At 46.1% G+C, this 27,088-nt stretch overlaps 1 protein-coding gene across 1 annotated transcript in view; it reads right to left on the reverse strand.

Moving 5' to 3' along the window:
- The window catches only part of cped1 (cadherin-like and PC-esterase domain containing 1), a 147,798-nt gene that overhangs the window by 107,078 nt on the left and 13,632 nt on the right, over positions 1 to 27,088 (reverse strand). The window contains exon 2 of the mRNA XM_056276721.1: positions 8,597 to 8,762. Within this exon, the coding sequence (XP_056132696.1) occupies positions 8,597 to 8,762 (166 nt within the window). The remainder of the gene's footprint in view (positions 1 to 8,596; positions 8,763 to 27,088) is intronic.

Here is a 27,088-nt window from a genome sequence, read left to right on the forward strand (position 1 = left end):
TGCTGCTGTTTGTGTGTTTATAAAAATGTTAAGAGCTCATTTGAAAGTAGATTTTTGCTGCTTCAAATCGATGGATGGTCTGGGAAGTGTTGGCAGTGTGTGGTGTTGTAAAGATGTGCTTTGCTGTGTTGTGGATGATGAGCTGGTCTTGGGGAGTCCTGACATTATCTACTTCCTGTGAATCTGATGCTACTGACCATGCTGGTCTTTGTGTTGTCATTTTCTTGTGATTTTTATTAAAGTATTGTTGAAAGTAAACAAAAAAGTCTCCCTCTCACTCCCTCCCTCTTGCTCCCTCCCTCTCTCCCCTTCTCTCCCCCCCTCTCTCCCCCTTTCTCTCCTTCTCCCTTTCTCTCCCTCTCCCTCTCTCTCTGTCTCTCCCCCCCCCCCCCTCTCTCAAGCAGAAGTGAGTGGAACTGCGAGTCAGTGAACGGAGTGACAGCGTTTTTCACTTTGGTGTGAGTGAGAATTCTATGCTTTATCTTTCTGTTCTGTGTTTATTTTCGTGTTTTGTTTGTTGTTATTAGGTGGTGGTGGTTATTTTTTTGGGTGTAGTTTGGTCGTGCGGTTGGCAGCCAGGCACTATGCCCGTTGTCAGTAGTAGTGCAGAGCTGGAGAAGCTGACACGCTGACATGCGGTTGAAATATTACTGAGTGTCGGTTGTTCAGTGGAGGAGGCCAGCTATGCTGTTCGATGGAGGAGGCCAGCTATGCTGTTGGGTGGAGGAGGTCAGCTATGCTGTTCAGCGGAGGAGGCCAGCTATACTGTTGGGTGGAGGAGGCCAGCTATGCTGTTGGGTGGAGGAGGCCAGCTTTGCTGTTGGGTGGAGGAGGCCATCTATGCTGTTGGGTGGAGGAGGCCAGCTTTGCTGTTGGGTGGAGGAGGCCATCTATGCTGTTGGGTGGAGGAGGCCAGCTATGCTGTTCAGTGGAGGAGACCAGCTGTGCTGTTGGGTGGAGGAGGCCAGCTATGCTGCTGGGTGGAGGAGGCCAGCTTTGCTGTCAGGTGGAGGAGGCCAGCTATGCTGTTGGGTGGAGGAGGCCAGCTATGCTGTCGGAGAGGTTGCCGGTTCTGAAAGTGTGAAGTCTGCTTCTCACATGAACAAAGCTGTTGTCATTTTCCCAGATGACATGGCCACAGTTGACGAGGTGGTGGAAAAAGGCGTCATGATTCGCGATTCTTTCACCCCTGTTCTCCCGCTGGTGAACCTGGCTAAAAAGATAACTACACTGCTCAAAAAAATAAAGGGAACACATAAGCAATGCAATGTAGCTCCAAGTCAATCACACTTTTGAGATATCAACCTGTCCAGTTAGGAAGCAACACTGATTTGTGAATCAATTTCACCTGTTGGTAAATTGTCTAATTTCCACCTGGTGGAAATTAGACAATTTGCAAGACAACCCCTATAAAAGGAATGGATTTGCAGGTGGTGGCCACAGACCATTTGCCTGTCCTCATCTTTTCTGGCCGATCTTTGGTTAGTTTTTCATTGTGCTAGTGCCCTCACCACTAGAGGTGGCATGAGGCGGTGTCTGCAACCTACAGAAGTTGCTCAGGTAGTGCAGCTCATCCAGGATGGCACATCAATGCGTGCTGTGGCAAGAAGATTTGATGTGTCTCCCAGCACAGTGTCCAGAGCATGGAGGAGGTACCAGGAGACAGGCCAGTACACCAGGAGACATGGAGGGGGCCGCAGGAGGACAACAACCCCGCAGCAGGACCGCTATCTGGTCCTTTGTGCAAGGAGGAACAGGAGGAGCACTGCCGGAGCCCTAAAAAACGACCTTCAACAGGCCACTAATGTGCAGGTTTCTGCTCAAACAGTGAGAAACAGAATGCATGAGGATGGTATGAGGGCCCGACGTCCACAATTGGGGCCTGTGCTCACAGCCCAACACCGTGCAGCCCGATTGACCTTTGCCAGAGAACATCTTGGTTGGCAGATTCGCCATTGGCGCCCTGTGCTCTTCACAGATGAGAGCAGGTTCACACTGAACACATGTGACAGACGTGAGAGAGTCTGGAGACGCTGTGGAGAACGTTCTGCTGCCTGCAACATCCTCCAGCATGACCGGTTTGGCGGTGGGTCAGTGATGGTCTGGGGAGGCATATCCTTGGAGGGCCGCACAGACCTCTACGTGCTAGCCAGAGGTACCATGACTGCCATTAGGTACCGGGATGAGATCCTCAGACCCATTGTCAGACCATATGCTGGTGCAGTGGGCCCTGGGTTCCTGCTCATGCATGACAATGCTCGTCCTCATGTGGCCAGAGTGTGTCAGCAGTTCCTGTATGTCGAGGGCATTGATGCTATGGACTGGCCTGCACATTCCCCAGACCTGAATCCAATCGAGCACCTCTGGGACTTCATGTCTCGTACCATCCGCCAACGCGATGTCGCACCACAGACTGTCCAGGAGTTGACCGATGCCCTGATCCAGGTCTAGGAGGAGATCCCTCAGGAGACCATCTGTCGTCTCATCAGGAGCATGCCCAGACGTTGTAGGGAGTGTATACAGGCGCGTGGAGGCCACACACACTACTGAGCCTCATTTTGAATCGTCTTGAAGAATTTCCACAGAAGTTGGATCAGCCTATGTTCTCATTTTCCACTTTGATTTTGAGTATGATTCTGAATCCAGACCTTAATGGGCTAATGATTTTGATTTCCATTGATCATTCTTCGGTTATTTTGCTCTAAACACATTCCTCTGTCTAATAAATAAAGATTTTCAGCTGAAATATTTCATTCATCGAGATCTATATTGTGTTTTTAGGTGTTCCCTTTATTTTTTTGAGCAGTATATTTCAAACGCACCTCCGTTTATCAAAAATGAAGTGTTGGCCATGGAGCTGTCACGTTTCAGGCAGCTGGTGTCCCCCATTAAACTGGTTCTGCTGGGGTCCAAGTCGCCAAAGCTAAGACATGTTGTGTGTCACAGAAGACAGGTCTTCATTATCCTTAAGGACAGCACGGGCGATTTAGACCTGACCTTCACTTTCAGAGTGGACGGTTTTAGTTATAATGTGTTTGCCACCTCTGAGACGATGAAATGCTTCGGTTGCGGTGCAGAAGGACATTGGGTTCGGTCTTGCCCAGAGGCCGGAGAGCAGACCGGCTCAAACCCGCCTGAAGCGCTGCAGCCTGAAGCCGAGTCTGACTCGCCCGGTGCACAGCAGTCTGCAGAGAAAGCAGAGGAGACCGAGGCAGACATGCAGGACAGGGAGCAGACTGAGAAACAGGACCAAGCTAAGAGTGCACATGATGCCGATAATGCCCAGACCAGAGAGACACCGGAAAAATGTAAGCTGACAGAGGAAAAGAAATGCGACAAAGATAAAACGAACTGGGGTCAAAGTGTGGAAGGTGTGGTCAGTGAGGAACTGTTAGATGAACACATGTCTGTGGGGGAGGATGGTCTAACAGCTGAACGTAGTAACAGGAACATGTCTGACAAAGAGCAGGGTGGTGCCGAGGCTAAGAAAGTGTTGGATGATTCATCGGATGAGGAATGAGAGTGGACACCATCACAAGAGGATGAAACCATTCTTTTATCCCCTTGAGAAAATAAGGAATTTTTCAACTGAAACTAAAGGGCAAAGGGAGGTTAAAACCGAAAAGTTCTTCCCTGATTTGAGGTCTTTCGTCAGGTCTGTGGCACGGCTGAGGAAGGAAGAGGGGGCTTTCAGTGACCAAGAGGTTTACCAGCTCAAGAAAATTACAACTAAAGTCAAAGCACAACTAATCCATGACGATTAAGACAAAATTGATTCCACATACGTATTGTTTGGGTGTGTTTTTCTTGTTGCAGAGACAACTTCTTTCCCTTCCATGGCTGATTTGAAAATAGAGTCTTTAAATATAAGTGGAGCAAGGAGTGATGTGAAAAGAGCTTCTCTTTTCAAATTGGTAGAAATGAAGGAGTTTGATGTGGTCTTTATACAAGAAACTCACAGTGACGCCGTGACTGGAAGAAGGAGCGGCCTGGGGAGGTCATCCTAAGCCATAAATTAACTAACAGCGGTGGCGTTGGTGTGCTTTTCTCAGAGAGTTTCAGTCCCTCTTCTTCTGAGGTGGAAGAAATAGTGTGTGGTCATATTCTAAAAGTCACGGTACAACATGAAGGTGTGAAAAAATTTTTTTTCGAATGTTTATGCCCCAGTTTCAGGCATAAAGAGAATGGGACTGTTGAACATCTTATGTGATGTAATTCACAACTATACTGATTTTATTTTTTTTGTTTTTGTTTCTAGGAGGAGATTTCAATTGTATGGAAAATGCCAAACTAGACAGGAACCATCTAGAACCTCATCCCGCTTCATCTGCCAAACTTCAGCGGTTGATTGAAACCCATGGCCTAAAGGATGTTTGGATAGGTTTTAACAGGAGTGACAGGCAGTACACCTGGAGTCACTCCAAGGACAATTTGTTATCTCTGGCCAGACTTGATCGTTTTTATTGTTTTAAACATAATCTTGGTGTCTTTAAATCATGTCAAATAACTCCTGTTGGTTTTTCTGACCATTGTCTTGTTCAGTGCTCTTTTTCATTCACAATGTTAAGGTACAGAGTGCATATTGGCATTTTAATACTGGTCTTTTGCAAGATAGATCTTTCAAAGAGGCTTTCGAATTTCTATGGGCTTTACATAGAAAAGCCAAACCACTTTTTTCTTCAGTACAGCGATGGTGGGAAATAGGAAAGAGCAAAATAAAACAATTATGTCAGCAGTGTACTCACAATGCCACTAAGCACCATTACCAGATCTCTTAAAGAACTGGAGGTTGAAGTAGTGGAATTACAGAGTTTAGTGGATTCTACAGGAAATCAGGGGCCTATTGAAGCCCTTAAAGCTAAAAAGGCTGCCTTAGCCAACCTGTTGGGCACTACAGCACAGGGAGCTCTGGTCCGCTCACGTTTCATGAATGTGTCTTGAATGGATGACCCGTCACAGTTTTTTTTTTTTTTCGTTTGGAGCAAAGGAATGGTCAGAAGAAGATCATTCATTCGTTATGCTCTGAAGATGGAACCACGATAACGGGAACCCCTGAGATCCGCAGATATACCACCTCCTTCTACGATGAACTGTTTAAAAGTGAATTTGTGGAGGATTCAGAGTTGGCTAGTTCTTTTTATGCTACCTCAGGTGGACGCTGATACGAATGCGGTGTTGGATGCAGAACTGTCTCTGAATGAACCGTATACTGCTCTCATGAGCCTGGGCAATGGTAAAGCACCTGGCATTGATGGACTGCCTGTTGAATTTTAGTCCTTTTGATCTGTGATGGGTAAAGATCTGCTGGAGGTGCTTCAGGACAGTTTGTGCAAAGGACAACTACCGCTGAGCTGTAGAAGGGCAGTTATCACTTTGCTGCCCAAAAAGGGAGTGCTATAAGACCTGAGGAACTGGAGACCTTTATCTCTGCTGTGTGGGGACTGTAAAATCCTCTCTAAAGTTTTAGCCTCTAGACTTAGAGAGGTGATGAGTAAGGCCATTCATGTTGACCAGACTTACTGTGTGCCCGGCAGGTTAATAAGTGACAATATCATCCTGATTGGGCACGTTTTGGAAATCTCTGGCTCATTGGGTATAGATACTGGTCTCATTTCCATAGACCAGGAAAAGGCTTTTGACCGGGTTGAACACAAGTACCTGTGGCAGACACTAAATGCTTTTGGGTTCAGCCCAGGTTTCATAGCCAAGATCCAGGTACTGTACCGTGACATTGTGAGTATACTTAAAATCAATGGTGATTTGGCTGCATCTTTTATTGTACATAGGTGAGTACGTCAAGGATGCGCACTTTCTGGGATGCTGTACCCCCTTTCCATCGAGCCTTTTCTTCACGAACTCAGAAAATAACTCTCAGGTGTTTTTTTCCCCAGGTTGTACTTCAGCTGTAAAAATCTCAGCATACGCAGATGATGTTATGGTGTTGAGTAACAAACAGAAAGATATCGATATCTTGGAGGGGACTGTAGATCTTTTCAATAGTATTTCGTCTGCTAAAGTACACTGGAAAAAAAGTGAAGCTGTGATGGTTGGGAAAAGGCCCCTAGACAATTTAGTTCTACCGGGAGGGCTGACTTGGAAAAAAGGAGGGATGAAGTACTTGGGAGTTTTTTTGGGTGAAGAATCTGTGTTAGAAAAGAACCGGGGGAATGTTTTAGAAAAAATCGAAGGCCGGCTTAAAAAATCGAAGTGGCTCTTCCTAAGCATGTCTTACAGAGGGAGGACACTTGTAATCAACAATCTAGGGTCCTCTTTATTATGGCACAGATTAGTTTGTGTTGATCCCCCTTCAAATTTACTTTCAAGAATTCAAGTTGTTTTAGTTGATTTTTTGGGGGATAAATTACATTGGATTCCCCAGGCTGTTCTTTTTCTGCCAAAGGAGGAAGGAGGACAAGGACTTGTACATTTGGCCAGTAGAGGTGCTGCGTTCCGCCTTCAATTTATCCAGAGACTGCTTTATGGCCCAAAAGACTTGGTGTGGAGACCACTGGCACGCACAGTTTTGCAGCAGTTTGGTGGTCTGGGACTGCATGACTCACCGTTCCTCATGGATTTAAAGACTCCGAAGTTCCAAACCTTGCCACCTTTCTACCACAGAGTTTTCACAGTGTGGAAAATGGTGGTTAAAGAGAGGACAATGCAAAGTGACTCCCTATACTGGTTGTTGAGGGAGCCTGTGGAGCATGGAGAACGTCTGAACACTCCCAGCTGGGCAGGATCAGCAGTCACAGAAGTGTTTTGCAGAGCAGGTTTTCTAACCCTTGAATTGGTGGTGAACACTGTTGGACCTGACTTGAGCAATGCAGCTGCTCTTGCGGCTGGTCTGGGAGTGCGTTCTGTGAGGATCATCAGCAAGCTGCTTGAACACTGGAGAAGCTGTCTGATGGGGCATGAGTGCCTCCTGTTACATGAATACAGCAATGGTTTGATCGCGCCTTATACAGATGATCCTTTTCCTTGTTTAAGTATTCGCCCCAGTTTTGATGACTATTCAGGTTGTTTTTTAGATGAGAAAGGAAGTACTTTTCTACATTTAGAAGAGGAAAAATGTAAATTACTATATGGAATGATGGTTAAATGTCTAAACAAGAGTAAGTCAAAAGTACGTCTGGTCATCTCCCGGCTGGACTACGGCAACTCCCTCCTTGCTGGCGCCCCGGCGTCAGCCATCAGACATCTGGAGCTTGTTCAGAAAGCTGCAGCTTGTCTGGTGTTCAACCGCCCTAAGTTCCCATAACTCCCCTTCTCATGTCCCTACACTGGCTCCCAGGAGCTGCTCGCATCCAGTTGAAGACTCTGGTGCTAGCCTACAGGGCAGTGAAAGGAGCAGCTCCTTCCTATCTCCAGGCCATGATCAAGCCCTACATCCCCACCCGACCACTTCGCTCTGCTGCCTCGGGATGCCTGGTTGCCCCGTGGCTCAGAGGCCCCTGCTGCCGATCGACCCGGTCCCAGCTCTCCTCGGTCCTGGCCCCACAGTGGTGGAATGAACTCCCCACTGATGTCAGGACAGCCAAGTCGCTGCCCATCTTTCGGCGCAGGTTGAAAACTCACCTCTGTAAGAACTACTCCCCTGTTACTTGTTCTTAGCACTTATTGTATTCACTCATTTAAAAAAAAATCTCTTTCTTGTGCTTTTACTTTAGCCCTGGTTTTGCTCTTAGATGCTTGTTTAGATGCACTTATGACCTCTGATGACTAGTAGTTCTCCTGATTTCCTACGTTAAATGATGCACTTATTATAAGTCACTTTGGATAAAAGCGTCGGCTAAATGACTGTAATGTAATGTAATGTAATGAAATGAAATGAAATGAAAGCTATCCAGCAATTCAGTGTTGTCTGGGCTCATGGGGATGTGTTGTGCTCAGTAAAAGACAACCAACTTGTTTTTTTCTGGAGAATTGGTGTGATTTACTTTTATTTTTAAATATCTATTTATTTGCTTGTGTTCTGAATATGATTGTAATTTTTTTAAAAAAGTTACCTTTTAAAAATCAAAATCTCTTTCTCCTTCTGTTTTCTTTCCCTCCCTCTGTCTCCTTCCCTCTCTCTGTCTCCCTCTCTCCCTCCCTCTGTCTCTCTCCCCCCCCCCCCCCTCTGGACCCTGGGGTGATATTGGGGTGTAGGATCAGTGAGAGCTGCTCCACCTGCAGGGTTAGTGGGGATTCAGGGTGGCTGCTAAAACAATTCATGCTTTAACCCTGCACCACCTACCCAGCTTCACACACAAACACACATTGCCTTGCACACAAGCATTCCGGCTCCGCCCGCCATTCCACACACACACACACACACACACACACACCAATGTGTGTGTCTGTGTGTGTAAGTGTGTGTGTGTCGCTGCATCAGTGCCAGCATCATGACATAGTAGAGTGAATGAATCCATTGTGTACACATGTGCTCGTCCCTCGTAACCAGTTTGTACTGTGTGCATGGAAAAAACGCTGTAATAGCCGGTGTGTATGTGTGCACCAGCCTGCTCCATCCTTCCTCTTTCCAGTCTCTGCCCTTCCCCTCGCATCATCTCCACCCTCCCTCCCTTTAGCCGCTACTCCCCTCCGTCTCTCTCACCGTTGTGCGACCGGAGCGCGCCGCTGGTCTCGGCGTACCGGGACAGGCTGACCTCGTAGCCCATCTGTTCCAGAACCCGCTGGTACAACTGGATCTCCGTATCTGTGACTTTGTGTTGACCTGTCAAAACCACCGCTTGGTGCCGCTTTGGACCGGACTCCTGAACCTGAGAGGGGGTGGAGAGATAGAGAGAGACAGAGAGACAGAGAGAGACAGAGAGAGAGAGAGAGAGAGAGAGAGAGAGAGAGAGAGAGAGAGAGAGAGCGAGAGCAAGAGCGAGAGAGAGAGAAAGAGAGAGAGAGAGAGAGAGATTCCAGTCATCATCATTCATCTCAGACCAACACTGCTTTCAAAATACTGTCTCGAGTAAACCAGCTAGTCAAATAAAGAAGAGCGTAGTCCTTTCAGGAATGTTGGAATAAAGAAGCGAAAGCCTTTTTTGTACTTAATCTGTTGCAAGGTGTGCGTGTGCGTGCGTGTGTGCGTGTGCATGTTTGTCTATTGGTGACTGTGAGATGCCTTGTGATTGTGCTGCAAACTACGCAGACAAATGATATATCTCCGTACACACCACTCCCCTTATATGTTGTAATGATCACAGATGAGTAGACTCGCTAGCTGGTTGGCTAACAGGTTGGACCCTTTAGTCGACTGGTTAGTGCAGTCGCCCCGGGTTCGCGTCCCGGCTGCGGCGGATTCCCAACTGCCCCCCCCCCCGCGAATTCGCTACATTGGTGTCAGAAGTGGGATGGTGAGACCGTGAGGTCATTGGAAGCACATGTGCCCGGAGGCGTGAGGGAGCTGGTATGCTGAAGCGCGGGGACGTGCTTCCTGAAGGTGGGGGGTCATGTAACGAGCATGAATGAGTAGACTCGCTAGCCCTTGGCTAATGGGTCGGACCATTTAGTCGACTGATAAGCGCAGTTGCCCATGGTGCGGGATACCTGGGTTCACGTCCCAGCTGCGGCGGTTCAAGGATGCCCCCTGAATTCACTGCATTGGTGTCAGAAGTGGGATGGTGAGACCGTGAGGTCATTGGAAGCACGTGCACCCAGAGGCGTGAGGGAGCTGGTATGCTGAAGTGCGGGGACGTGCTTCTCGAAGGAGGGGGGTAGTATAACGACCACGGATGACTAGACTCACTAGCCGGTTGGCTAATGGGTCGGACCCTTTAGTCGAATGGTTAGCGCAGTCGCCCCGGGTTCGCTTCCCGGCTGCCCCCTGAATTCGCCACAATATTCTCTCTCTTCTTAAGAAGAGACAGATGCAAACCAAGTCCAGGCGAAGTGGCAATCAACTGCCAGTCGTAAAAGAAGGGGAAAAATTAATGATAACCAAAAGTAAGGAGAATACTGGGTCACCGCACAACAGGTGAGGTCAAGACAGAGATGCACCTCCTCATAAGATGTGAGAAACTCAAAACCACAAGGCAAAGATATTCTGACAAATTTGAAACATCAACACAACAATTCACCAGACTGACTTGACAGCTCCAAAGTGAAGGTCTTCCTCTGAGAGGACACCGTATCGGGTGGCCAACCAATATGTCAGCAAGCCATAGCCAATGCACGCGCGCGTGCACACACACATACACACAAGTTTGAAAACTCACATGGACACACAGACGAATGCATACATACATACACAGTACAAACAGATATGAAGAAAACACCTGAATGTATTTTGTACTATAATACAATATTACTCAAGTATTTTGATATTTCTGTGATCACTGTTATTATTATTTTTTATATCAAGATTGTTCTTATTTTAGCCGATTGTTGTTTTTCATTCATCCATCCGGTTCTTGTATAACGAAAGTGAGGACTGTGTCCGCATTCTCGGCACAAAGTCAAACACGTTTCCGGTGGTTGTTGGACTCCACCAACGTTGTCCCTTGTCTCGGATTCTGTTTGTGATATTCATGGACAGGATCTCAAGGCTTAGCCAAGGTGAGGAGTGTCTCCGTTTTGGGAACCTCAGAATTTCCTCTCTGCTCTTTGCAGATGATGTGGCTTTGTTGGCTTCATCATAACGCGACCTCCAGCGTGCACTGAGATGGTTTGCAGCTGAGTGTGAAATGACCGGGATGAGAGTCAGCACCTCCAAGTCTGAGGCCATGGTTCTCTTCTGGAATGGTGGATTGCTCCCTCCGGGCTGGGATGAGTTGTTGCCTCAAGTGAAGGAGTTCAAGTATCTCAGGGTCTTGTTCACGAGTGAGGGTAGGATGGAGCGAGAGATTGACAGGTGGATTGGTGCAGCATCAGTAGTAATGTGGACGTTGTACCGGACCGTTGTGGTGAAGAGGGAGCTGAGCCAGAAGGCAAAGCTCTCAATTTACCAGTCAATCTTCGTCCCAGCCCTCACCTATGTGTAGCCCGTGGAATTAGATACCACACAGGACACAATTACTTCCGGGGTTCTTGTAGCTTTAATTTTATTGTTTGAACCTTCGAATGCAGATCGTTTTACTGAGTGCATAAATTCCTGTGTCTTTCGAGCGAACAGCTCATAAATGTTCACAGATGTGGCAAGTTTAACAGAAAAGATTTTAAAAGGAAAATAAATACAACATACAACATACGGTGCAAAATACGGCAGTGGACTATGTATGTTAAACAGGGTTTAACAAAGACATGTGGAACTTCCTGAAGATCGCGCAACTTCTCACTATGTCAGTTACCTTTAAACAGAATTAAAATGCATATAAAACCTTTACATCCCAAATACAATGGCATGGTGTGGCTTTATTCACGCCAACATTACCTTGTCATGCCTGCAATGGCGAACAGTGGTCGACGGCTCGCGCCCAAAATCACCGAACATCAACTCCAGTAGCATCTAAATCAAACCATCTTGTCAAATTACCGACATTGTAGCCGGGTGGTAAATCTGTTAAATGTTAAATGATTTTCCACTTAAATTTAGTATAGTTTAACTGTTAATATATGTAATTGTTACACTGTCAAGCCATGTAAAATATCATTTGATGTAGTTAAATTGTGAAGCGGATTGTGAGTGTATTTTTATAGTTTTGGTTGTCATTGCATGTTTTGACCAGTAAGTGGCAGTGTTGCGGACTTTTATTGTAACTCCGTGCAAGTTATCCAAGTGCATCTTGGGTATTCTTTCTTTTTTTCTTGTGTGGAGCACCTGAAGATCGCGCAACTTCTCACTATGTCAGTTACCTTTAAACAGAATTAAAATGCATATAAAACCTTTACATCCCAAATACAATGGCATGGTGTGGCTTTATTCACGCCAACATTACCTTGTCATGCCTGCAATGGCGAACAGTGGTCGACGGCTCGCGCCCAAAATCACCGAACATCAACTCCAGTAGCGTCTAAATCAAACCATCTTGTCAAATTACCGACATACAATATTGTTTGGAATAATGTTACAGGTATATTTCACAAGATATTTACCCTTACTTACTGCGGAGTCAGAGCACCGTCACACCGCAATCTTCAGGTGCTCCACACAAGAAAAAAAGAAAGAATACCCAAGATGCACTTGGATAACTTGCACGGAGTTACAATAAAAGTCCGCAACACTGCCACTTACTGGTCAAAACATGCAATGACAACCAAAACTATAAAAATACACTCACAATCTGCTTCACAATTTAACTACATCAAATGACATTTTACATGGCTTGACAGTGTAACAATTACATATATTAACAGTTAAACTATACTAAATTTAAGTGGAAAATCATTTAACGTATTTAACAGATTTACCACCCGGCTACATATGGTTATGAGCTTTGGGTAGTGACTGAAAGGGTGAGATTGCAGATACAAGCGGCTGAAATGAGTTTCCTCCGTAGGGTGTCTGGGCTCGGCCTTAGAGATAGGGTGAGGAGCTCGGACATCCGGAGGGAGCTCGGAGTAGAGCCGCTGCTTCTTCGCATCGAAAGGAGCCAGTTGAGGTGGCTCAGGCATCTGATTAGGATGCCTCTTGGGCACCTTCCTTTGGAGGTTTACTGGGCACGGCCAACTGGGAGGAGACCCTGAGGTAGACCCAGAACTCGCTGGAGGGACTACATGTCCAGTCTGGCCTGGGAACACCTTGGGATTCCTCAGGAGGAGCTGGAGGGCATTGCTGGAGAGAGGGACGTCTGGAGTGCCCTACTTAGCTTGCTGCCACCGCGACCCGACTGAAGATGAATGAATAAATGTTGTTTTTCATCTGTTTTTTCCTCGTTCATGTCTACTGTTAATATTTATGTTGACTGCACTTTGGAAATACAAATATACCGTTTTTGTCGTGCCGATAAGGAGAATTTGATTAAAAACTGAGGCGAGAGAGAGAGAGAGAGAGAGAGAGAGAGAGAGAGAGGGCGAGCGAGCGAGCGAGAGAAAGGAGGGACGGAGAAATGAAATTAAGTCTTTTTCATTGCTGTTATCCAATTTTCTGTATTTCAACGAGTATATGTTTTCGTTCCAAGTCAGGTAATTTGTATTTTTTTAGTTTCCAATTTGAATTTCCGATGGCCCCAGATGAAAAAAAAAGACCTTGCCTTGAACAACAATTTAACCTAAACTTAATATTTCCCCTCATATCTGCTTCCAACTTCTTCCAGGATGCCATGAATTTACGCGCGGGGGGGGGGGTAAAAAAGCAAACAGTGGAGCCAGCAGCTGACAGAGTGGAAAGGCCTGTGTGTGGGAGAGGAAAACAGATCTGAGGCAGGAGGAATGGGAGAGAGTGGGAAGAGCGATGCAGGAGATAGCGAGAGAGGAATCTGTAAAGCGTCGGGTGGTCCGTGTGCATGTGCGTGTGCGTGTGGTGAGTAGAAGGAAATGAGACTCCCGGCATTGCTTCTTCTTAAGAACTGCGTGTCATTACGGAAACCCGATTTGTTCAGCGCATGCGCGAAAATGCGTCTGCGTCGTGTCGGCAGTGAGTCGAAGCAGTTTACGGAACTGTGGGACGTTTCTCTTACGAGGCAAGAGAATCCACGGTTTCAGGGTGGAGAAGACGCCTTTCAACAACGTGAAACGACAACGGCGACAGCTTGTAGGCGCATTTTCGCGCATGCGTTGAACAACCCGGGTTTCCGCAACGGACCGGGTTGCGAGGACACGTCACCAGACGCAGACCTTTCTCGTCACGGCCAGCCGTTTCCGGCTTCCGCCTTGGTGAGCTCGATAAATGTTGTTTATCCTTTCTCTTCTAACTTCGTCTTTTCTCCTACTGATTTCGCCATTTTCTGTGCTTAATTTTCTTTCTCAAACGACTATTGTGTCAGTAGGCAGCCTTTCGTTCCTCGTTCTAGCTGTGACTAGAACTCAGCCTAGTGTCGTAAGCGAGCACATTTCCGCCCGCTGCGGGATTCCACTGGGGGTGTACTGCACCACGAGTCGACGTCGCTAGCCGCTCGACCAAAGGGAGGCCGCCCCCTGGCGATCAGCCAGTGAGTTTTTTTGTAAGTTTCAGTAGCCACCTTCCCCCGAAAGCGCGCCATCGCGCTTTGTTATTCCCGCGCTCCGAATAGACTTCTAAGGATCTGCACGCTTCCGGACGCCCCCCGCTGCCACCAATGTAACCGAACACATTTCCGCCCGCTGCGGGATTCGAACCAAGGTTGTGTTGTACCACGAAGTGACATCGCTAACCGCTCGACCAAAGGGGCCAGCACCCTAGCCATCGGCCAGTGAGTCTTTTTGTAGGCTCAACACAGACTGAACGATGTTCGAACGCTGCTTGAACGAAGACGCTGTACCCACAAACAATGAATGTTTTTCCTCAATTTGCGGGCGCGATTTTATGACGCGCGGACAATGGCGCTACATCATCGCGCAAATTAGCGCGTCCACCCGGGTGTCGCGTTTACATCAATGCCGATCGGAGGTGGAGCCGATAAATACCCGTGACTACTGCAGAGTCATTTGACCCGGGAGTGAATGCCGATCGTACACCTTTACATTGACCACCAAAGGCGGATGTTAGCGGGTTTTTTTGGCCAGTGTGAAAGGGGCTTTTATTGATATTTGGAAATTGACCTGCGGGCCATATTGAGTGAGGATGGGGACCGAATGCGGCCCGCAGCCCACTAGTTGCCCATGTCTGGTATAGATTATCAGACTGACAGCTTGGTCTATAATATTGGGACTGTCTCCCTACACTGCTGTATTGCTCCCAAGCTCCCCTCTCCTAAATGTGTGACTCACAATAATCTAATAATCATTGTTGTTGGTGGTGAAATGTGCAACGAAGTACCTAATAACCTACAGAACCAAACATCTAATGTCATCAAAGGTGTGACCACACATCGTTCAAAGCGTAGGTCTTCAAATTTGTCAACTAATAATACAAGGCGTCTAATTCCAGTTAATATTTCATGTATTGGTAGCTCTAAAGTTCTGCCTACTACAGACCACTTTAACGAGACGCTTAAATTTGTTTTCATAAATATCGATCAAACCAAACCTGTCTACCAAAGCCTTACTAATAAATGATCTGATTCTTGAATGTAGTTTTGATATGATTTGGTTATGTGAAACATGGCTGAAACCAAATGTGTTTCCCCCTTTTCCCCCACTCTTCCGAGCCGTCCCGGTGGCTCCACCCCCTCTGCCGATCCGGGGAGGGCTGCAGACTACCACATGCTTCCTCTGATACATGTGGAGTCGCCAGCCGCTTCTTTTCACCTGACAGTGAGGAGTTTCGCTAGGGAGATGTAGCACGTGGGAGAATCACGCTATTTCCCCCAGTTCCCCCTCATGAACAGGTGCCCCGACCGACCAGAGGAGGCGCTAGTGCAGCGACCAGGACACATACCCACATCCGGCTTCCCAACCACAAACACGGCCAATTGTGTCTAGGGACGCCCAATAAAGCCGGAGCTAACTTGAGGATTACGAACCGGCAATCCCTGTGTTGTTAGGCAACGGAATAGACCGCCACACCACCTGGATGCCCCAAAACCAAATGTTTTTCTTCCCTTAAATGAAGCTTCCCCACCTGACTATACTTATGCCCATGTAGGTTGGGCAAAAAAATCAAGGTGGGGGTATCGTCTTAATATTTAATTCTATTTCCAATTTAATATCCAAGCTTGAATTTAAATTAAAATCTTTAGAGGCTCTTATACTAGTCTACCTCCCTCAGCCACATAGTCTACCACATAGTCTATCTCACCCAGCCACGAACAGACTGCTTAGTCCATCTGTGAGACTCTATCGACCTCCTGGCCCTTACTGTTTCTTGAAGAATTTAGAGAATTTATCTCAGGTCTTGTTACTCATATGAGATTCTAATTCTTGGTGATTTCAATACTCATCTGAATAAGGCTGCTGATCCTCTAAGTGGAGCCTTCTTGGCTTGATACTTTGATACTTGATACTGGCTTGATGCTTACTTTTGATGCTTTTTGATTCACTCAGTTTGTTCAAGAGTCAACTTGTTGCAGTAGTTGTATCTAAAGGGATAGCTGTTTCTGACCTGACCGTCTTGCCAACCACATCGGCTGTGTCGGATCATTTTCTCATTGAAGTTGAAGCCTGTCTTGTTAATGTCGGCACAGATGTAATTGTCATTCGCCACATTGGTCCGTCCACTGTAGCTGAATTTGGCCAGCAACTGCCTGAAGTCTTGGCTCCTTGCACTGTAGAGACTGACTCAATTGAAAATATCACTAGTGACTTAAATGTGGCCCTCTCTAGCCTCCTCAATTTAGTTGCACCTCTCACTACCAGAGCTGGGCAACTTGGGAGGCCTACACCCTGGTTTAATGATGAGACACGTGCTGTCAAGCGTACCTGCAGGAGTGTAAATGGTGATATCAAAATTGGATGATTTTTACCTATCATTGCGTGAGTGTTTATTAAAATACAAGCATGCTTTATCTGCTGCAGAAACACCGTATCTCTCTCTCACGTAATCAATATAAATAAACATAATCCCATATGTGTCTTTAATACTAATTAAATTTACTAAAAATCAGCCATCTATAAGATACTCACCATTCAAGGCCCATGAGTTTTGTGACTTTTTCTGTAATAAGGTTGATGAGATCATAAACAAAATTAATTCAACTCCAGCTATTCCTGCAGATCCTGTCTTACCAAATTCATATCAATACAATGAGTCACTGACAGTCCCTGTTATTACAGGTTTTGAGACTATCTCTTTTGACACTTTGACTAAGCTCATGTCAGCCTCTAAACTAACTACTTTCCTATCAATCAACCAATCAAGTTTCATTTTATGGAGTGCTTTTCTAGCTGCAACAGCCACTCAAAGCCTCTTTGACCCTTTACCAGCAAAACTTTTTAAAGACCTCTGGCCTTTCCTGGGACCTACAATGTTAGACATTTTTAATCTAATACCTACTACTGGCACTGTTCCAAGCAATTTTAAGACAGTTGTTGTCAAACCTCTACTTAAGAAACTGCACCTCCCTCCAGGGTCTCTTAATAACTATTGACCAGTCTCTAATCTTCCGTTTTTTTCTAAATTACTAGAGAGAGTTGTGTATCAACAACTTTCGACTCATATAAAAGAAAACTATCTATATGAACCTTTTCAATCGGCTTTCAGGGCCTGTCACTCCACTGAAACTGCTCTGACCAGAGTGGTGAATGATGGTCTGCATGCTATGGACTCTCTGATTCCTCCTCTCTGCTTCTACTACTGGACCTCAGTGCAGCCTTTCACACCACTGATCACTGTATACTATTAGACAAAACACATTTTAATGTTGTTGTCTCTGGTTTAGCTCTCTTGTCCTTTCATCCATCCATTATCTGAATCGCTTATCCTGTTCTCAGGGTCGTGGGGATGCTGGAGCCTATCCCAGCAGTCATTGGGCGGCAGGCAGGGAGACACCCTGGACAGGCTGCCAGGCCATCACAGAGCCCCCACCACACACACACACACACACACACACACACACACACAGGGACAATTTAGTATGGCCGATTCACCTAACTTACATATCTTTGGACTGTGGGAGGAAACCGGAGCCTCCGGAGGAAACCCACGCAGACACGGGGAGAACATGCAAACTCCACACAGAGGATGACCCCCAAGGTTGGACTACCCTGGGGCTCAAACCCAGGACCTTCTTGCTGTGAGGCGACCGCTCTAACCACTGTGCCAACGTGCCACCCTCTCTCTTGTCTTAAGTCCTTACTATCTGGAAGAACACATTGTGTCTGCTATAATAATATTACATCAAAATTCTCTGACCTTAAATATGGCATACCTCAGGGCTCGGTTCCTGGCCCTCTACTTTTCTCTCTTTATATCTAACCTTTTTGCCAAATTATATCCTATTACGTTAGATCAGAATACAAGGTGCTTCTGCTGACTTATAAAATCCTAAATGGGCTTGCCCCATCTTACCTGTCTGATCTCCTTAAACTGTACATTCCATCTTGAGCTCTACACTCCCAAAATACAAGGCTCCTGTGTGAACCCAAAGTTAAAAAGAAGTCAGCTGGTGGCAGGGCCTTTTCCTATCGGGCCCCGTTCTTGTGGAATAACCTGCCTGCTGCCATCAGATAAATCAGAGTCTGTTGAGTCCTTTAAATCCAAACTTAAAACTCATATTTTTGCCTTAGCCTAGAATTGCCTTTAAATTTAGTACTTGACCTGAGTACTTGACCTGTGCCGCATGGCGGGTCGGTTTCCGTCTCAATTAATTTACCAAGCACTGTTCTGCTGAAGAGATAACGTATAAATTATTGATTATAACATATAGATTATTGACTATTGCAAACTGTTCTCTTCTCTCACATGTCTCTTCTCTCTCTGAATGATGTCTTCTCCTTTCTCTTCTGCCGTGTATGTGAATGGTGTGATGTGAGTCTCCTTGTGTGCATGTGTAGTCTGTCCTCCTGTCAGGTCTACATGGTGATGGTGGTCACATGGCTCCGGTCCTGGGACACTGCTTGGCATCCTCCTCATCAAATTCTTCATATACCTTATAATTCCATCATAAGTCTGTTATCCTCTTTCAGTGTTGTATTGAGTAAATTGTGTAAACACAACATCCATTGTACATTGTCCATCTTGAGAGAGAGATCCTCCTCTGTTGCTCTCTGTGAGGTTTCTTACTATTTTTTTCCTCCCTGTTAGAGTTTTTTTTAGGGAGTTATTCCTTATCTGATACGAGCATCTAAGGACAGGATGTTGCTATAAAGCCCCCTGAGGCAAATTTGTAATTTGTGATAATGGGCGATACAAATAAAACTGACTTGACTTGAGCCATCCCAGCAGTGGTTAAGGAAAACACAAGGGCCGAGCTCCTCACCTACACACACACACACACATTCCCCGCCAGTTTGTGGAAAGGTGGAGAGAGAGAGGAAGGGTGGAGGGAGTATAAATCCCCATGATGGGAAGTGTTCGGAGACCAGGAGTCAGCTCTAAAAAGTGGACTGTTTTCATTTGTGTTGCCCCTTCCTTTCGTTTCTCTTATCCTGTTACAACAGACTGCTGCTGTTTGATACTCTCTCTCCCTCTGTCTCCCTCTCTCCCTCTGTCTCCCTCTTGCTCTATCTCCCCCACAACTTTTATCAGCACTGTCTTAGACAGACCTCCCCCTCTCCATTCTTCCAAATTGAAATCCAGTTTCCCTCTCGTCCATCGTCTGACGTCTCTGAGCCTTTAAAGTCGTCCCTCTCCTCCGTCCTTCTCTCGTTTCTGCCGTTTTCTATTCCTCTCCTGTTTCCTGCAAAGGCACGGCCAGTAAACGGTTCCATATGGGAGCGAGAGCCGCATCAGAGAGGGACTTTGAAATGCGGCCATAACAGGCACCAGAATCCCCCCACTCCCCCACCCCCCACCAGCCACTCCATCCTCCAGATCTGAAGGTCAGCCATACTATACGCCGGAACGTTAAATTACTTCCTCAGTCTTCTGCTCCTCATTATGCTGCCAGTCCACCATGACCAAGACCATCGACACAAACATCATTATTACATCGCGGAAAGAAAAAACACACACACCAAATGAGGCCCCAGTCGACACATATCTCCTCTCTAGCTCCCCTTCCACCCTTTTTTTCTTGGAGCGTAATAAATTAAACTCCTCAATAACCCCCCCCCCCCCGCGACCCTGAGAGCAGGATAAGCGGTTCAGATAATGGATGGATGGAATAACTCCCCCCTCATTTCCACTCTTTCCCCTGCCATCGGTGTGGTAGAGGAAGACGGAGCATATGAGGAGAGGGTTTATGGGGGGCCCACCACACCTTGTGTGATATTAGAATAATGCAACTTCACTAAGAGAGGGAAATCAAACCAGGTGATGGTAGTTGAGGTGATCCTCTGAGCTGCTCACCGCCAATATGATCTTCGACAGGAAGCAAACTCCTACTAAGCGCTCTGATAAACACTTTTCCTTTTGCAGGAGAACCGCTGCAGGGCAAACTGTTTTGATCGAGACTGTCCTCCACCGAAAAACGACCCCATAGGTCGTGTGTACAAGCAGCTTATTACGACCTATAGTTACGTTTTAAGATACCTCCTCGTGGTCCTCCGTATTATAACACGTTATTTTCCTGCAACAATAAGCATCTCCTTCCATAAGCTCTCACGAGAACGAATATTAATAAAAGCAAAGTTTAATGTCACATGGCGGTTATAACGTCCACGCTAGCTGACTTTCTAACTCTTGGCTAAACTTAAGTTAGCTCTTATGATGTCATCCATAGGTAAACATACTGCCAATAGCAATCTTAGTTACTATACTAGACAGCAAAACAACACAAAAACGCACTGACTACATGTTCTATTGTTCTCACATTGTTTTAAAAACCCACAATGCACAGAGGCGAAAAGTATCTGTGACAAATCTCCTGCCGCCGGTAGGGGCGCTAATTGAGGAAACGCTCCTGTGGGTCGTATTAGAGGACAAACGACCTGCTATGTGATCTTATGGGTTGGCGGACTTGTTGTTTTGATTACAGCGGGTTGGTGTAGCAGAGATATGGGGTTCAAGATGATGCTCAAGGGATGGCATCTAAGCTGATATCGACATATCACTGAATTTGCATTACATGTAAATCAAAACGTGGATATTTATTTCCAGAAAATCCATTTTGGAAACAGACACTGTGTTCAAATGGTACTGTGATGACTCACTGAGTGGAAAAAACAGTGCTGTATATAAATGCATGGTCACATGTGTAGGCAGTCATAATCTCAGAGGGAACACCCACTGTCCCATGACCCCCCCCCCTCATAACAGACAGAAAGGTGGGGTTAGGATGGGGGAGGGGTAGTCTTGCACATGGCTGGTATGTGACACTTCATGTCTTAAAAATAGTTTCTGCTATCTTTAAAACCCCCACCCCCTTACGTGGATGCACACACACCACCCCGCCCTCCTTCTGTCTGCTTGGTCATGCTTGTCTGTAGATAGTCTTTAACATCAAGTCAAAACACAAGCGCACACAGAGGCCCGCACCCACACTTGAACACACTTTCCTAGATGACCCAATCTGGCTCCTACGGTGGACATGTTGTACGTCCAGACAGGTTCGACCTCAGCCAGCCTGGCCTGGCACACAGGGCTAGGCGGCGGGCTGGCCTGCTGAGGTAACAGCCCTGCCTTTAGGAATGCAGATCAGCTCCTGTCTAAACTGGGTGGTTTTCTCTCTCTCTCTCTCTCTGAGTGGATGGGGGTGAGCAGAGCGTGTCAGTGGAGTGACTTTCAAACTTTTTTTCTATCTTTATCGTTCCTTGTAAATATTGTAAATAGTGTGTAATGTAGGGTTTTATTTTGGGCATGTATATAGGGAGTTTTTTTAGGGGTATTGTGTGTGTTTGTAGTCGCCCAGCATTTGCTGGTCGGCGTGCTGGATCTGGATCTGACCAAACTGAGCAGGAAGCACGGCATTAAGATGGTGCTGGCTGTCCCTTGTTCAGTGGAGGACTGCTCTTTGGTCGTAGGGCAGTTTCTGGGTTACCGCAGCGTTAAGTCTGCTGCTCCAATGAGCAATGTCGTGGTCATATTTGTAGACAGCTTTGAAAAGGCAAACGCTGGGGGCGCTGTTGAGCACAATGGATGAGGACACTTTCCCCTAAGCACCGCCAAGTAATGGCAAAAGTTATTTAATTTAAAGCAGTTTTACCTTAATTTATGGAAGTACTACCTTACGGCGGCACGGTGGTTAGCGCCGTCGTCTCACAGCAAGAAGGACCTGGGTTCGAACCCCCTCCACACAGAGGACGACCTTGGGGGTCGTCCTCTGTGTGGAGCTTGCATGTTCTCTCCGTGTCTGCGGTGGGTTTTCTCCGGGTGCTCCGGTTTCCCCCACCATCAGAAATACATGCATGTGAGGGTTCATACCCCTGTCTGTGCTCCTGACCGAGGCAGGGCAAGACGCACTGGAGCTGGTTCCCGATGCTGCACTGCTCCTAGCTACACGGCTAGGATGGGTTAAATGCCGAGCGTAATTCCCCTATGGTGAGCATTAAAGTATATCAACATCAATTAACATATATTATTAGTATCTGTTGACTCCCGTTGCTCTTTCGAACGACAACTAATGGCTGTAAACCACTTTTGAGTAACTACCGAAGCAGGCCGCAGATGACGCCTTGGACTTTCCTGAGCCAGCTAACGTCACCCGGCGTTGACGGGAGCTGCGAACACAGTTGACCCTCACGAATACACTTCCTGTCACTTCCTGTCACGTCGGGATTTGTTTTGCTCGCGGAGGAAGCTTATGTCACGTTTCCCTCCAAAACGAAGAAGAAGCGAGTAAATTGCGACGCTAAATAAAGACGCTACTTCCCTGCTAGCACTTCCGCTAACATCGCTTGCTAGCTAACTCTGCCGCTAATGGCACTACTGTCGTAAATATAGTCAGCTTTACCAACTGGTCTGTAAACTGACCATTCCTATCGGACTGTGTTCTTAGAAGTATAAACAGAACCCTGCAGGCCGACTGATAGATTGCTAAAATGAGTGATAAGAAAGAAATCTCCAAGAGTCCGCCTGCAAGGAACCCTACGGAGGCGGGCCTCGGCGGAGCCCCAACCTTGCTCAAGCGACCAACCTCGCAAAACGACTCGCCAAGAGGCGAGGAGATTTGTAATGACCAGGGCGCGCCACTTAACCTGGAAACGTTCACCAAAGCACTTGAAGGACTAAAGCGGGACACATACGATAAACTGGATTCAAAAATTGACATATTTTCCAAAACACTGCTCAGAAATGACTTTAATAAAAGATGGGCTAAAATCATCTATTTGTGGGAGTGCAGGAATGAGGAGACGGACGGATCGAGTCGAGTCAGTTCCGTTTACTCGCCACACAAAACGACACCGATACAGCACAATCTCTCATGACAACCAACTAACCGCTAGGCTGCTGCAAACATGGCTCCACCCCGGAAACTCTAAGCAGTGCCTACGTCAGCACTCTGAACGTCTGCCTTAAAGGAGCAGCAGCCCCTGGTGAATCTACCCTCAATTGTGTATCACCACACATTGCTACATTACAGACAACAGTGAACTCGCAGGGCTCTGCCATAAAGGACCTTCAGATAGTTGAGCAGCTTCCACCTGCAGTGATGACTTAATTATTCTCGGCAGCACAGTGAATAAATACTCTTAAAGGTGAAGTTAAAGTGCTCCAAGCTAAATGTGACGACCTAGAGGAAAGGTCAAGACACAATAACATTTGCCTGGTGGGCGTCTCAGAGGGTTTGGAGGGTCTCCACCTGAAAGAGTTCATTACTCAACTTCTGCAGGACATGCTAACCCTGGATGAAACGCCCCTCTTGGACCACGCCCACAGATCCCTTTGAAAGAAGTCCATGCATGGGGGCCCACCATGACCTTTTATCATCAGAGTTCACTATTTTCGCGTCAAAGAACAGATCATGCGCTGGGCAGGGAAGCTGCCCCTCTCCCGCACCAAAGCAGGAGACTTTCCATCTTCCCTGACTTTGACCTATCCATGGCCAAGAAATACTCAGAGTTTGGAAACAGTAAAGGCCTACTGCACTCCTGCCCAGGTATTAAATATGGCCTCTTCTGCCCGGCCAAGTTTAGGATCACTCTACCAAGTGGAGCTATCCACAAGTTCACTGATCCAGCTGCTGTGGTTGACTTTGTAAACACAGACTTGAGGGAGAGGGCCGCCCCTCCAACCCAGAGTAACGGAATCGATGGGGCTAACACTTAACCTCTACCCAAATATTCTTTGACAGCAAATATTCGTAAACCTATGTTAAATGAACCTTTTCAATACAATTCCCACATAGGATTTTCAATTTTCAGATAGGATGTATTCATTTTTCCCCCCAATATCCTGAACCTTTTCAAAACAATTCCCATATAGGATGTATTCATTTCCCCCCCAATGATATCCAGTCTATAACCTTCTATGTATGTTTGAGGAGGAGTTTTATTTATTATCTTTTTTTTAAAATTTTATTCACTTGGTTTTTACGAGAAACACTGTAGGCCACAAGCTGTCATGCTGCTTGTGTTTTTGGTTTAACACAGCTTATTTAACTTGCCTGTATTGGTAGGGTGTGCTTTTTTTTAAAACGTATTTGTTTACTACTGTATAATTGTCACTACCTGGGCTTGGATGGAGTTTTAATTGGCTACTAGGTCTTATATGTTTCTTAGGAAGTACTCAGGAGCTTGTATAGGGGGAGGTGTGCGCGTCTTGTTTGGGAAGATGCTTCAGCAGGTGGGAGAAAGTTCATTAGTTCACTTGTTCTTGTTCTTTGTCATGTATGTTACGTTTGGTCTTCTAATGGTACTTAAAGTGCGATATTCACTTTTTCTCTTTTCAAAGGGTGACCCAACAGTCTAACGTAAAAGGGCAGTCAGCTGGGAATACACTTAAGCTTTCTAGCTGGAACTGTAAAGATCTAAATCAACCAATAAAGCGTAGTAGAGTGCGCTCCACCATCTCCAGCATTTGGGAGCTCAGGTTGCATTCTTGCAGGAGACTCACTTGAAGGTCTCGGATCACTCTAGGATGCGGAAGGGCTCGGTTGGCCAATTATATCACTCCGCTTTCCAAAGCAAAGCTAGAGGCGCTGTTGTTCTAATACACAAATCTGTACCTTTTGTTTCCACCAGTGTCACCATAGATACCAATAGTAGATATATTATCGTCACTGGAAGCGTCTATAATACGAAGTTGATTCTTGCCAAAGTATATGTACCAAATCGGGACGACAATAACTTTTTTCGCACTTTTTCCCCCTAAGCTTCCAGATATGTCCTCACACCTTCTAGTCCTGGGGGGGGGGGGGGGTAACTGTTGGTTGGGTCCTTTAGATCGGTCCACCAATAAACCTAGCAATCCGTCTAAATCGTCTAAAGTTATTAAAGCTTTTCTTCAGGAATATTCTGTTACAGACTCCTGGCGTTTTTTTTTAAACCCCACAGGTAGGGAGTAGAAATATTTCTCCCCTGTCCATCATGCTTACACCCGCATTGATTACTTTTTCCTCGACAATAGACTCATACCCTCTGTTCGTTCATGTTCTCAATTTCTATTGTCATATCAGACCACACCCCACTGACTTTAGATTTAGCAGTAGGTGGAGGACCTGAGTCCCGTGCACCCTGGCGTTTTAACCCACGCTTGTTTGTCTGATGACAAATTTGTCTAATTTCTGACCGCTCAAGTTTTTTTTTAAAGAAAGAAGACAAAGAACTGTTTGCATACTTCTGTGAGAATTTTCCCAAAGTCCCTGAGAATTTTCCCAGAGTCCCTGAAGAAATGAATGCTGAGCTGGGAGAGCCACTGGTGCTACAAGAACTTTTCACAGCCCTGCAGGGCATGGAAGGGGGAAATACCCCTGGCGTTGACTGGATTCCAGCAGTTTTATAAAGAGTTCTGAGGGAAGATGGGTGAAGGTCTTTTGATAGTTTTTAATGAGAGGCTTACAGACATGTTGCTACTGCTAAGGTGCAGGAGAGCAGTAATAGCTCTCTTAACAAAGGAGATCTACAAGAGATCAAACACCGGCGTCTTGTGTCTCTTCTCTGTACGGACTATAAAATCCTGTCCAAAGCGCTGGTCAACAGACTGAGAGAGATGATATACTTAGTAATTCACCAAGATCAGACATACTGTGTGCCTGGTAGGCTCTTTTTGGACAACGTGTCTTTAATTCAAGCTGTCTTGAACATCTCTAGTTCTTTGGACTTTGAAACTGGTCTTATTTCTGTGAACCAGGAAACAGCTTTTGGCGGGTTGAGCACTTTTAATTCTGGAAGACATTGGAGAATTTTGTCTCAGCCCAGGACTTATAGCTATGATCAAGATTTTGTACCAGGACATCGAGAGTGTGTCGAAAGTTAATTGAGGTAAAAGTGCCCCTTTCAAAGTGCATAGGGAGGTGAGAAAGGGCTGTTCACTCTCAGGGATGTTGTATTCATTAAACCCATGTAAGGGATAGAGTTGAAGGTCGGTTTTTAAAGGATTTTAGAAAAAGACATTTTATCAGCTTATGCAGATGATATCATTGTTTTGTCTGAAACGTGGGAGAGATACAAATACTGGAGGGAAAGATTTTGGAACCATATCAGCTACAAAGGTCAATTGGAAAAAAAGAGTGACACACTGGCAGTAGGGAGTTGAAGGGGGATCTGCCAAGTCTACCGGGGGGGTTGACATGGAAGAGGGATGGTTTCAGATATCTTGGAGTGTAATTTGGCAATGTGACCATAGTCCAGAAGAACTGGGAGGGTGTGGTAGAGAAAGTTGAAGGAAGGTTAAATAAATGGAAACGGCTGAAGCAACAATTGTCCTTTAGAAGCAGGACACTAGTAACTAATAACCAGATAGCTTCTGCTCTGTGGCATAGGATGACTTGCATGGAGCCACACAAAGGCCTAACACAAAAAACGTCAAGCCATCTTAGTGGCTTTTTTTCTGGGACAAGGTACATTGGGTGCTTCAAGAGTGTATTAAAGACATGGAATTTATTTAAATGGAAGAGACTGGAGTCTACAAGCTGTTTGTACTGGCTATTTGAAGAGCCACTCATTGATGGGGCCAGAATGGATGTTCAAGGTGGCACAACACCAGGTCCCACCAGCACACTATGTACCACTGGAGTGGTCACTGTGAGGAGAATAGTGTATGTAGCTGGTCCTGGACTAACTGACACCCAGGATGTGGATTCTCTTCTCGGGCAGAGATCTATTGGACAGACCAGGAACATTTTAAATAGGTGGTTTGAGAGACTGACAGAGGAGGAGGTTAAGACGCTGCAGGAGTACAGTGGCAGAGTGGACACTCCTGATGAAAATGATCCATTTCCAGAGCTGGGCTTTGTTCCAAATCTGGATAGATTCTCAGGACCTTTATTAAATGTGATTGACTGTAAATATGTGGACTTGTACACACTTAAAGGGGAAAAAAACTGTGTATTATTGTTGAGTGAAAGCACTGAACAAATGGAAATTGGGTGGGAAAGTTGACAAAGTGTGGAGACAAGAACTAGTTGTGGGCAGTGATGTGAAACCAGTATGGAGGGTTTTACAT

Source organism: Lampris incognitus, chromosome 3 (assembly GCF_029633865.1).
Source record: "Lampris incognitus isolate fLamInc1 chromosome 3, fLamInc1.hap2, whole genome shotgun sequence".
Classification (NCBI taxonomy): Eukaryota; Metazoa; Chordata; class Actinopteri; order Lampriformes; family Lampridae; genus Lampris; species Lampris incognitus.